A 13,132-nucleotide genomic window follows, 5' to 3' on the forward strand; every position below is an offset into this window, starting at 1 on the left:
TTTTAGTCTTTTACGAAGCCAAGCATCATTTGACAATACTTTCAACTGAATCGAAAATTAACTTCACGAAACGTTCCACCCAGAATATAGGATACATGAAGTACGAAATACAACGAACAGCAAAATTTAAATTATTGCACGTGTAAGCGAATCACATGTTCAGTAACGCATCATTAACTTCATCACGTCCACTGATATCTACAAAATATGCAGCTATATGTTTACTCGCTAATTGATTTTGCGATTGACAATATTAATCAAGTTAGAAAAACCTCAGGATTCCCACTCAGTGTACGAAAGACGGAGGAAAAATCCGTATGTTACGAGCACATCCTTAACTAATGTAGAAATAAAAGTGCAAATCAAATTTTTAATAGTTTCCTATCATGAAGGCTCTTAGGAAATCTGGAAAGAATTACTTGACTTCGGAAATAAATTCAATAGGTAAAGATGGTTTCTTTTCGTTTCTAGCTGTTGCGAAAAGACGTAAATCAGGCGAAAACTTCAGCAAACTTGTAGTTTTGTTTCCATGGCTTATAAAAATCGGCGCCGCGCGGGATTAGCCGAGCGGTCTCAGGCGCTGCAGTCATGGACTGTGCGGCTGGTTCCGGCGGAGGTTCGAGTCCTCCCTCGGGCATGGATGTGTGTGTTTGTCTTTAGGATAATTTAGGTTAAGTAGTGTGTAAGCTTAGGGACTGATGACCTTAGCAGTTAAGTCCTATAAGATTTCACACACATTTGATCATTTTCTAAAAATCGGCATTGGTGCGCAGTACTCTTTTGCACGGTTTATCGCCAACGAAAATTCATCTAAAGCTGGAGAAATTTTGATAATGAGTCTACTACTTAATTTTTAACGATTAATTGTTAACTGAATTAAAGCTTGGCTGTACTTCTATTTAAGATGTTCTTCGGCAAGGACGTGCCGTAATTGTAAATCAAGAAAGTAAAAATTGTGGTTTTGCATTATAGACGATTGAAAGTGTATGAAACAGGTTTTTAAAAACAATCCAGTTGGCTATATTCGCCAATTTGTTGCTGTTTTTGCAGGTCGGGGTTTAGTGACTCTAGATATTGAGCCAGAGGGGAGCAAAGATCATTATTTTATCAGGGATGGCGGGAAGGAAGCGACATTTTGTGGGCGGTGGAGTGGGCATTCCTTGTCTCAGTCGGTGAGGTGTGAGTGAAACACTGGTGGTTCCACTAACAGTCATTTATTATCCCAGCGTGCAGATTCCGGTGACAGCTGATGCGGCGACGGCTCGTGTTGCAGCGGTACGCCGACGGCGTATTCTTCCGTTCAGTACCGTACCCGTGACCCAGTGCGGCGGCGGCGTGGCCTTCTTCTTCTGAACTCGCTTGTTGCGCATTAACAACCGGGCACGGCGTGACGCGGAGTGCTCGATCCCGGAGTCGAACCAGTGACCGTCATGTCCGGCGTCTTCTGGCCCCTAGATACACAGGTGACCCATTTGGTGAGACCGCAGTCCTCACGAGCCACCTGGGTAAGTACCAAACGAACTCCTTTCTGGTAACATCTGTGATGGCATCTTCTGCGTTGATCTATTGGCGTGGTACCGACATCCTCTTCTGTCAAGCAGCGTAGTGGCAAGTCGTTGTAGCGAAGTACGACGTTCGCTGACTAACCATCGGTCCGCCCGTTCACGCGACGTTTCTTCATGTCTTCTTCCTCACATCGAAGGACCTTCCAATGGACCACTTCAAAAGACAACCTCACGCACGTTTGTCGGAAGTATTTATTCGGTGTTTTTGCCAATGTCGCTAAGTTTCTAGGGCGGCGACTGACTCTTCGGTCGTTCATCTATGCTTCTCACTTTGGGCTGAAACGCGACCAATGTCGACACACATGCCAACTTTCTATTGTTTTGCCTCTATGCTGGTGTGGTCGGGCATTGACCTGTCGTCTCCTCCACATCACCAGATACGTTACGCACGTGAGATCAGTATGCTGACAGTTCATGGGGCATTCACTACTGATATGAGAACAGCGCTGGTCGTTGTTCTCCTTGGAAACATTGCCCGTCTGCTAAGTCGTATATTTGACGAAGTGTTGACTGCTGCTGTGCAAACTCCGCTGGTAATAGGCCTTCTCCAGTTCGGCAGAAACGTGACCAGTGTCTCACACGTGCCGGCTTTCCTTGGCCGACTGCTGCCGCTTTCGAATATTGTAGCTTAACGTGTCAAGGTCTATAAATTGTTCACTTAACCTATAATAAGTCTTTATGTGCTTTTCCTGCTTTGAGTAACCATAGAAAATTAACAATTATTACTATTATTACTAATATTATTATTATTGACAGTTATTATACACTCTACACTGTGGATGGAAACGAAACAGTAAACAGACAGTAGTAGGCGGTGAGGTTACGGGTAACAAACTGGAGCCTTTTTTACGATTTCTTAGCACTGCATGGACAAAGAACCGGCGAGAAGTATACTAGTTTCCTGGACCAACTTCTGAAAAAATCATTAACTGAAAGGAAAAAAATCATATTCCTCCAGGCTAATGCACCTGCTCACGAACGTGCATTGGGAAAGGCAAAGCTAGGGTGTTTTGAGATGTTAACTATTTATTTATTCCTCTACCTAAAAAAATCGTGAGTGAAGTATCTTTTGAATCTAGTGACGATTTTATGGCAGCCGTAGACGGATACCTCTTAGATCATCGTTAACCACACGTCAGGTATGGAATCTGCTCGAAGGAAAATCGTTGGACAAATGCGTTCATCAAAGAGGGGATCATGAGAAAAATAATTTCTACTTCTACCAAAAATACATGTAATTTTTCTGATATGTAGCCAAATTTTTCACTTGCCCTTCTCTTAAAAAACTGCGGGTTATAAAAAGGTGTCTAAATGTTTAATTTCTACTGTAATTTATAGCATCAGAAACTCTCTTTAAAGAGCTGGTGTTAACCCCACTTGAAGCTACAATTACCAAACTTTTAAACTATGCTGTAGCTAACGATACGATAAACCACTACGCGTACGATCACTACGATTGCTAATCAAGAAAATTATAAACAACAAATTTGGCTTTATTTTGCATTCAACTTTGCATAAACTCAATTTGATATGAAATTTGTATTAAAGTCAACAAAGGAGAACGTAGACGCAATGATAATCGATGTTGTTCACCTCGTCTACTTTGGAGTAACCATTCTCAGTTCTTTAAAACAGCCGAAGAGCCATGGGATTTCGCCTGTGGATTTCTTACTAGTCACAGCTTCTGTTCGCTACAAAGTAGTAAGTAATTATGTTTTCTTTCGTTGGCTTCACAGTCATGTACAACATTTTTGGACTAAAATTCCAGCCTTAGTTATCTCTTTAATTCCATTCATTTCACCTGCTCTATCGATCTTATGACGGTTATTTTCAAATGCAGAATTACATGGCAATGCACACAAAAAATTTTAAAATATTCTCTCGTACACGTAGATTTTATATCGTAGTCACACACATTTTAAGTAATGGAATTCAACACAACTTAGGTATCATCTTCACAGTTTTCCGTAAATCAGTGTGATGCTGCGTACAGATTTGTAATACACCAACTGAGAGAGGGACAATGGATAGCGCGTACTGCTGCCAACGTGTTAATGTTACAACAGTAGTTGCCAATCCTTCATATAGCACACTGTTTTTTTTTTTTTTAAGTAGCATCCTGACGTCCTTCTGGAAGGAAAAAACAGACGCAGGTAAATGTAGAGAGCCGAAAGAGGGGCATGCAATTTTCAAATACGTCGATTTATCGCTTTATAAATACAACAACTGATACAGGAGAACTCCTATTACTTATTTCGACTGTCGTACTACGTTCATTTACATTATGTAACTAAGGGGAGGGTAAAAGTCGAAGAAATTAAATAAGTCATATACTAAACGCTAGTGTGCTGCTGGATAATTTACATCTCATCTCTAACTCAGTAACTTGTGTTTCTCGCCTGCTATGAATATATATACGCAGGCCTTGTTCAACTCGGTTGGATTAGGGCAGTGAGTGATCTGAAGTTTTCAACTGCATTTAGCACTCCCACGCGTCCGTCCCGCATCGGTAAGGACGCGGTTCAGTCAGTGTCCACTTACTCCAAGGCTGGCATCGAACTAAGCAAGCGGAAGAGGCAGGAGTAGGGTTCTGTGCAGTTGGCTCCTAAAATTAATTCTGTGCACAGTGGACGGCGAGTGGGTATGGAAACGCCCTTCTCCTGGTCCTCCAGCAGAGGCGCGGTCCTCAGAGTGAACATGCGTCACCTGTCGCTCGTCGGAGTGTGGCCTCTGAGTACTTTCCGTCTTTACGAAGTCTACGTCATCATCGTTTTCGCTATGGGCGTCTGGAACTTCGTCGAAGGTTCGCTGTGTGTCTCCTACAGCTGGCGAGACCTCGAGGCCGCAACACTGGTGGCGGCCAACATGTTCACCATGGGCTGCGGAAATGTCAAGATGCTCTTCTTCACTCGGGACCGACGGCGGTACAACTCTATGGCCCGGCGCGTCGACTCGCTGATATCGCTTCAAAGCGAGAGCTGCTCCAGCGATCCTGCGCTGGAGAAGATCGTCCAGACATCCCGCAGGCGAACTGCTCGCCTCACGCAGGGCATGCTGATCTTCATGGCTTCGCAAGGCCTGGTGTGGTTCCCCATGCCGCTTATCGGCCACCCAGGCGAGCGGCGCCTGCCCTTTGCGCAGCACCTCTGGGACAACAACACCGCCTACTACGAGCTCTCTTACACCGTCCAGTGCGTGGTAGGCTTGTGGATGGCCCAGATCAGTGTCGGCATGGACTGCCTGTTCGCGACGATCATGATACTGGTAGCTGCACAACTCGAGGTTCTCGCTCTGAGGGTCGGGAAGCTGAGGGTGGACGAGAGTGGAGCAGGTGAAGGTCGCCGAATGCAGAGCGAATCTTCCGTCGCCCACGACAAAACCTACAGAGACCTGTGTCTTTGCATCGAAAGTCATCAGGAAATTCTCAGGTAGGTTATATTCAAATGTATTCGTTACGTATGTTACGTGGGCATTTTTATAGCCTTTAAAAGATAATGAGAACACCGTGGATCATGTATCATCTTAACACGTAAGGCGTCAGAAGATTCGCACACACGTTTCCACCAATATAATACGATACAAAGTAATAGTGGCAAATGTTACCAGTTGTGATTGTTAATAAAATCCAAACGCAGTAATATAGAATAATAATAAACTCTCGTAACTGAATGACGAATTTGGAGGTAACGTTTATTATCATAATAATTACGTAACATCGCAGTAATGTTTACCTACAAGCACGAAGTTTCTAGAATTTGCAAGTACTGTAATTAATTCACTGACATGAATAACTAACCAATGAACTTCAACATATCTGATATGCTGAAATTCGAGTCAAGCCAATACAAAATAGCCCTCTGACAATTAGCGATAAAGAAAGGGGGGGGGGATAAAGTATAGATTGAGTTATAATGTTGGTTTGCTAGAAAAATAGTATTTAAGTTAGCTTTGATTTAACTTCAACTTGGATATCAAGAATGATCTTTGCCTCTGATTAAAACCATAGAACAGAACTTTTAACTTACTGAGGTGTCTTTAATACTTAGTCTCTGAAAAACGATGCTACATTTCACTAAAATTCCCTTACAGCATCACCTCAGTAATATTACAATATATTACAGAAGTAATTTAGTTAGGTTTAGGTTGCAAAAACATTTTCCATTTTCAACTTAAAAATAATAGTTTAAGTTTTACGGAAAAATAATCATATCATATTGACAATATACGAAATTGGCAAAAGAAAAAATAAAGAATTGGGTGCTACATTTCTATTATAGGGTCACATGTGGCCCACATTTCTTGAAACTAATGTGACAAGGACAAACTAAGAAAGGTAATAAAAATAACTTAAACATATAATGTAGACGTGAAGTTAAAGTAGTGTGTTCTTGTACTCATTTAATTGTTTGCGTGATGTTATTTATACACTAAACTATATTACATCAAAACACATAAAATGTATTTCTCAAAGCATATATAATAACGTCATCACAACGCAGTGTAACTGTCCTTCAAATAAACTCAGTGAAACGTTATATAATGTGAATAAGCACCATTTACATTTGTTGTTGTTGTTGTGGTCTTCAGTCCTGAGACTGGTTTGATGCAGCTCTCCATGCTACTCTATCCTGTGCAAGCTTCTTCATCTCCCAGTACCTACTGCAACCTACATCCTTCTGAATCTGCTTAGTGTATTGATCTCTTGGTCTCCCTCTACGATTTTTACCCTCCACGCTGCCCTCCAATGCTAAATTTGTGAGCCCTTGATGCCTCAAAACATGTCCTACCAACCGATCCCTTCTTCTAGTCAAGTTGTGCCACAAACTTCTCTTCTCCCCAATCCTATTCAATACCTCCTCATTAGTTACGTGATCTACCCACCTTATCTTCAGCATTCTTCTGTAGCACTACATTTCGAAAGCTTCTATTCTCTTCTTGTCCAAACTGGTTATCGTCCATGTTTCACTTCCATACATGGCTACACTCCATACAAATACTTTCAGAAACGACTTCCTGACACTTAAATCTATACTCGATGTTAACAAATTTCTCTTCTTCAGAAACGATTACCTTGCCATTGCCAGTCTACATTTTATATCCTCTCTACTTCGACCATCATCGGTTATTTTACTCTCTAAATAGCAAAACTCCTTTTCTACTTTAAGTGTCTCATTTCCTAATCTAATCCCCTCAGCATCACCCGATTTAATTTGACTACATTCCATTATCCTCGTTTTGCTTTTGTTGATGTTCATCTTATATCCTCCTTTCAAGACACTGTCCATTCCGTTCAACTGCTCTTCCAAGTCCTTTGCTGTCTCTGACAGAATTACAATGTCATCGGCGAACCTCAAAGTTTTTACTTCTTCTCCATGAATTTTAATACCTACTCCGAATTTTTCTTTTGTTTCCTTTACTGCTTGCTCAATATACAGATTGAATAACATCGGGGAGAGGCTACAACCCTGTCTCACTCCTTTCTCAACCACTGCTTCCCTTTCATGCCCCTCGACTCTTATAACTGCCATCTGGTTTCTGTACAAATTGTAAATAGCCTTTCGCTCCCTGTATTTTACCCCTGCCACCTTCAGAATTTGAAAGAGAGTATTCCAGTCAACATTGTCAAAAGCTTTTTCTTTTCGACTCAGGTCTTTCAGTGCTCTGTCAAACTCTTCACGCAGTATCTTATCTCCCATTTCATCTTCATCTACATCCTCTTCCATTTCCATAATACTGTCCACAAGTACATCGCCCTTGTATAAACCCTCTATATACTCCTTCCACCTTTCTGCCTTCCCTTCTTTGCTTAGAACTGGGTTGCCATCTGAGCTCTTGATATTCATACAAGTGGTTCTCTTCTCTCCAAAGGTCTCTTTAATTTTCCTATAGGCAGTATCTATCTTACCCCTAGTGAGACAAGCCTCTACATCCTTACATTTGTCCTCTAGCCATCCCTGCTTAGACATTTTGCACTTTCTGTCGATCTCATTTTTGAGACGTTTGTATTCCCCTTTGCCTGCTTCATTTACTGCATTTTTATATTTTCTCCTTTCATCAATTAAATTCAATATTTCTTCTGTTACCCAAGGATTTCTATTAGCCCTCGTCTTTTTACCTACTTGATCCTCTGCTGCCTTCACTACTTCATCCCTCAGAGCTTCCCATTCTTCTTCTACTGTATTTCTTTCCCCCATTCCTGTAAATTGTTCCCTTATGCTCTCCCTGAAACTCTCTACAACCTCTGGTTTAGTCAGTTTATCCAGGTCCCATCTCCTTAAATTCCCACCTTTTTGCAGTTTCTTCAGTTTCAATCTGCAGTTCATAACCAATAGATTGTGGTCAGAATCCACATCTGCCCCTGGAAATGTCTTACAATTTAAAACCTGGTTCCTAAATCTCTGTCTTACCATTATATAATCTATCTGATACCTATTAGTATCTCCAGGATTCTTCCAGGTATACAACCTTCTTTTATGATTCTTGAACCAAGTGTTAGCTATGATTAAGTTATGCTCTGTGCAAAATTCTACAAGGCGGCTTCCTCTTTCATTTCTTCCCCCCAATCCATATTCACCTACTATGTTTCCTTCTCTCCCTTTTCCTACTGACGAATTCCAGTCACCCATGACTATTAAATTTTCGTCTCCCTTCACTACCTGAATAATTTCTTTTATGTCGTCATACATTTCATCAATTTCTTCATCATCTGCAGAGCTAGTTGGCATATAAACTTGTACTACTGTAGTAAGCATGGGCTTTGTGTCTATCTTGGCCACAATAATGCGTTCACTATGCTGTTTGTAGTAGCTAACCCGCACTCCTATTTTTTTATTCATTATTAAACCTACTCCTGCATTACCCCTATTTGATTTTGTATTTATAACCCTGTAATCACCTGACCAAAAGTCTTGTTCCTCCTGCCACCGAAGTTCACTAATTCCCACTATATCTAACTTTAACCTATCCATTTCCCTTTTTAAATTTTCTAACCTACCTGCCCGATTAAGGGATCTGACATTCCACGCTCCGATCCGTAGAATGCCAGTTTTCTTTCTCCTGATAACGACGTCCTCTTGAGTAGTCCCCGCCCGGAGATCCGAATGGGGGACTATTTTACCTCCGGAATATTTTACCCAAGAGGACGCCATCATCATTTAATCATACAGTAAAGCTGCATGTCCTCGGGAAAAATTACGGCTGTAGTTTCCCCTTGCTTTCAGCCGTTCGCAGTATCAGCACAGCAAGGCCGTTTTGGTTAATGTTACAAGGCCAGGTCAGTCAATCATCCAGACTGTTGCCCCTGCAACTACTGAAAAGGCTGCTGCCCCTCTTCAGGAACCACATGTTTGTCTGGCCTCTCTACAGATACACCTCCGTTGTGGTTGCACCTACGGTACGGCCATCTGTATCGCTGAGGCACGCAAGCCTCCCCACCAACGGCAAGGTCCATGGTTCATGGGGGAAGCATTTACATTTACAAAAAGAATATCAGTAGTTTGTAATTGGTTTGTGATGCTAATCACAGCTTCATGTTTCTATTACATATACAAAACATGTGTAGTATTCTGTCATGAATGTATAATGAAAACATTACTTAAAACGAATACTCAGATATTTTTACCGTGAAGTATGTAACGTCTGAGAGTAATATAATAATTAAAGTTTCTTTCGTTCAAATATTCTTAAATAAATTATCTTCAAGAAATGAGTACGCAGATATACTAGCATAACTGGCTTGTAATCAGTAAAACATAAATATTATCTAAGTTGCTGAGAATCAGGCTTTTCGCCCCATTAGCCCATCGATAGAGGACAAAGCAAAATTATACGCACATCTTCATGAGCTCGGGTACTTTCGGCTGTGTGCAGCTGAAAGCGAAATACACAGTGGCAACGGCAGCAGCGTCAAGTGTAACACTTTAAGCAGTTTCTTACCTTTTTAAAAAAATATTTCTTGTTGTAATGATTTTACTTACAGATGTTTTTGGTTTTCTGTGATTAGGTATAATTATTGCACATTGTTTTGTGTATACGTTTCAAAACTTACTTACGTCGAGATCGTTACGTTTCGTAGAAGGAATCTGTACGCTTACATGGTAGCCACCTGGTAATATTTGAAGTTCTGGAACTGTGCTGAAGTATGTAGAGTTCGAGTCACCCTCAATAGCATATTTTTTTATATATTCTGAAGTTTGTTAATATTTTGCAAGCCTTCAACGTATACATCCGAGGAGTGTTGAACATTACAATATACGAGGCCTGTTCAGAAAGTAAGCTCCGATTGATTGCCAAATTGAAACCACAGTGAACATCAGAAATGTTTTACTTGTAACAATTAGCTACACCTTTCAGCTACTTCTCTACGTAGTCGCCGTTCTGACTTAGACTTTTGTCATAGCGTTGTACCAACTTTTCAATAGCCTCATCATAGAAGGGAGCCGCCAGTGCTTTCCGCCAATTCTCCACGCTGGCCTACACCTCGTTGTCTGTGTCAAAATGTTGTCTTCAAAGACAGCGGTTCATGTGACCAGAGATGAAACTCAGGGCGAGACAATTGCGGACTGTATTGTGGGTAATCTCACATTTCCATTTGAAAACGATGCAGGAGCATCTTCATTGCCCCTGCAGAATGCGGCTGAGAATTGTCTTGAAGAAGAAACAGCACGACAGTTATGTAATGTTAGCTGCATAGCTTCAGGCGAAATTTCTCACCAGGCCCTCGTACTTGGCGGCAGACACTATTTTCTAGACATCTTTACGCACTCACTGCGAGCTCAGAAATGAGAAGAGCGACGTGATGCTAACTGGGGTTATACTAGAGACACTACCCAACACATCTGTGCAAAGCTTTATCGGATTTTCATAGTCGTTTCCATTTCGCGACCGATCGGAGCTTACTTTCTGAACGCCCCTCGTACTACGCCACAGATGTGTATATAACAGTCATTTACAGCCAGGATGTCTCAGTATACAGAAGGAATGAGAGATATCGTTCTGGCACTCGTATAGTGTTATGGTTTAATTGCACATAAGGTGACAGCTAGACAGGGCTTTCAATGTTGCTCTACCTAGAAGGGAATAAGGCGGTGATGCGAGACAGGAACACCCCGCAGGCTTCGAGGGCCGGGCTTAGGAAAAGTGCAGACAACTCAGCAAGACGTGTCATTTGACACCATGTATGGAACATCCCTTTTTAAGCGGCATCTAGCTCACGAAATAGACCTATTTTGCTAGATGCTTGCAAACCGTTCGCAAGTACTTAGTGGTTGGTTGGTTTTGGGGAAGGAGACCAGACAGCGTGGTCATCGGTCTCATCAGATTAGGGAAGGATGGGGAAGGAAGTCGGCCGTGTCCTTTCAGAGGAACCATCCCGGCATTTGCCTGGAGTGATTTAGGGAAATCACGGAAAACCTAAATCAGGATGGCCGGACGCGGGATTGAACCGTCGTCCTCCCGAATGCGAGTCCAGTGTCTTACCACTGCGCCACCTCGCTCGGTCAAGTACTTAGTGGATGCTAGTCTTAGATCCCATAGGACTATTAATGAAGAGGCCCTCTCTGATGACCACAAACTTTATAAGCTTGCGTTCTCGTAATTTCATGTAGACCGCGACTGGCACCACGTCACCTTTACAAATGAGTCAATCTTTGGTTCAGTGAATGAAGGTCTTGTGTTGGTTTACAGACGCTATGACCCAAAGTACACAGCATATCGCTCGTGTGATGGCCACATCACAGTCTCGTTCTGGGGTGAATGTCATCAGATGGGGCAGGGATACTTCATCGAATTTATGACCTCCTCGCACATCAGTATGTCCACATCGTGAAACACACTGCGGTGCCCATGGAGTGATCCAGTTGCAGCAGAACCACTCACTGCATCACATGAGACGACTCGTGCAACAATTATTTTTCACAAAAGGCAGATCGATTGGCCTGTTCAAGGGCCTGATTCGAATCCCACTGACCATTTGTGGGCTAAATTTAGCGTAACATAAATTTACAGTGACCGACACCAGGGCCACACATACCCGACCAAATGTGGCACCTTTCTGTTGGATACACGGGAGAATCCCGCAGTTGATGAGACATATTTCCAGAAGATGACCGCCTCCATGTCGTGTCGGCTAAGGTAGGTAATGGAGAGTGGACTTCATACCAGCCTCATCCATAATGTGAAACTTTTCTCGTCTCACATTACTCCTCTCCATAATATTATTTTTGATATAACTGTATGTTTCTTAGTTAGAAATGTATGTAAAATCATTGTACTTTAAATTCTACTAATTGAATTCGTCCTACTTAACACTTAATTATGTAAATTTGAACAGGCACAAAAAGTTAATTTGAATCGAAATACAAATGATGCACCAATGTGAGGAAGTTAGAGCAAACACTTAATATCGATAAATGTAAGGAAAGGTAAATCCTAAAACAACAATATTCTCTTCTTTACTTCCTGTCTAAAATTTTCTGCCCTTATTTTGCAAAAGAAGTGAAGTCAGCGCTTACAAAAGCTCTTTTGTTTAGTTAACACTCTTCGTGAGTTCAAGAATACCATTTCTCTAGGTTTGTCTTACGAGGTACGACCACTACAGAATATGCATTCAGTGTTTTCATCTGCCGATTGCACATCTGAAGTGTTGTCCTCAGTTAAATTTGTATGAGACTCGCCAAAAAACTGGAGATTTATGTTTCCTGCGTTTTTCTCTTTTTCTTTTCAAGAACAAAACTTTTGCTTCTGTTTCCTTTGATTTCGTTATTGCTTTCTTCTCTTTAAACTACGGGACCATGCTTACTCGTCATCACAGATTTCGTCCAGTTTTACGGTGAATGCTGGGACTGGGCAGAAATGAGAAACGGAAGCTCCAGTGTTAAGAAAAAAATAGCATTTTTGCGGTGAGTCTGCGAGGCCTCAGCCATTTTTTAGCGTACTTGCAGGGCAGCGGTTCGCGCAGCGGAACGGTAGTGTGTGGTAATTGGAGTGTCGTCAGATCGAATCCCCATACATGAATTTCTTTTAAGTTTCCAATTTGTACGTTACTTATACTGGAAATAAAACGAAATATTGTTCAGTATGTTCTGCTCATTACCATTTTCATAAATAACACGAAAAGAAAAGAAAACGAAAAATTGGGATTGGAAATAAATTTCTAGGAAGCAATTATGACACACACTGGAACTTCATACAAAAAATTATATATTCTTATCATTGCACAGTTGGTGATTTACACGTAAAACCAAGGGTCCACTAATTTTCTCAGCATCTTGCATGCGCTAGAAACGCCGTATTTTTATAATTACATATTTGTTTTAAAGTTTCTATAGGAAAATATACTTGGTTTACATTCAAAAAAGATTAGCTCTTATCGCTCTTATAGCTCTTATCTTTGGCAGCCAAACATGCATTACACATTTTTTCGAGAAATATTGATGACTGTATTTTGATCGAGTCGTCTCGGAATGTGATACCTTTTTTTTTTTTTTTTTTTTTTTTTTTTTTTTTTTTTTTTTTTTTTTTTTGTCTGGATAACATAAGAGCAGTTTTGAAACTTTTTGATTGACTTC

The 13,132-nt window shown here is 41.2% G+C and overlaps 1 protein-coding gene across 1 annotated transcript in view; it reads left to right on the top strand.

Annotated features, from left to right (window-relative positions):
• Nucleotides 1-4,208: 4,208 nt before the first annotated feature.
• Nucleotides 4,209-13,132, top strand: part of LOC126204131 (odorant receptor Or2-like) — a 57,179-nt gene continuing 48,255 nt past the window's right edge. The window contains exon 1 of the mRNA XM_049938544.1: nucleotides 4,209-4,993. Coding sequence (XP_049794501.1) covers nucleotides 4,209-4,993 — 785 coding nt within the window. The remainder of the gene's footprint in view (nucleotides 4,994-13,132) is intronic.

This window comes from Schistocerca nitens, chromosome 9, assembly GCF_023898315.1.
Source record: "Schistocerca nitens isolate TAMUIC-IGC-003100 chromosome 9, iqSchNite1.1, whole genome shotgun sequence".
NCBI lineage: Eukaryota > Metazoa > Arthropoda > Insecta > Orthoptera > Acrididae > Schistocerca > Schistocerca nitens.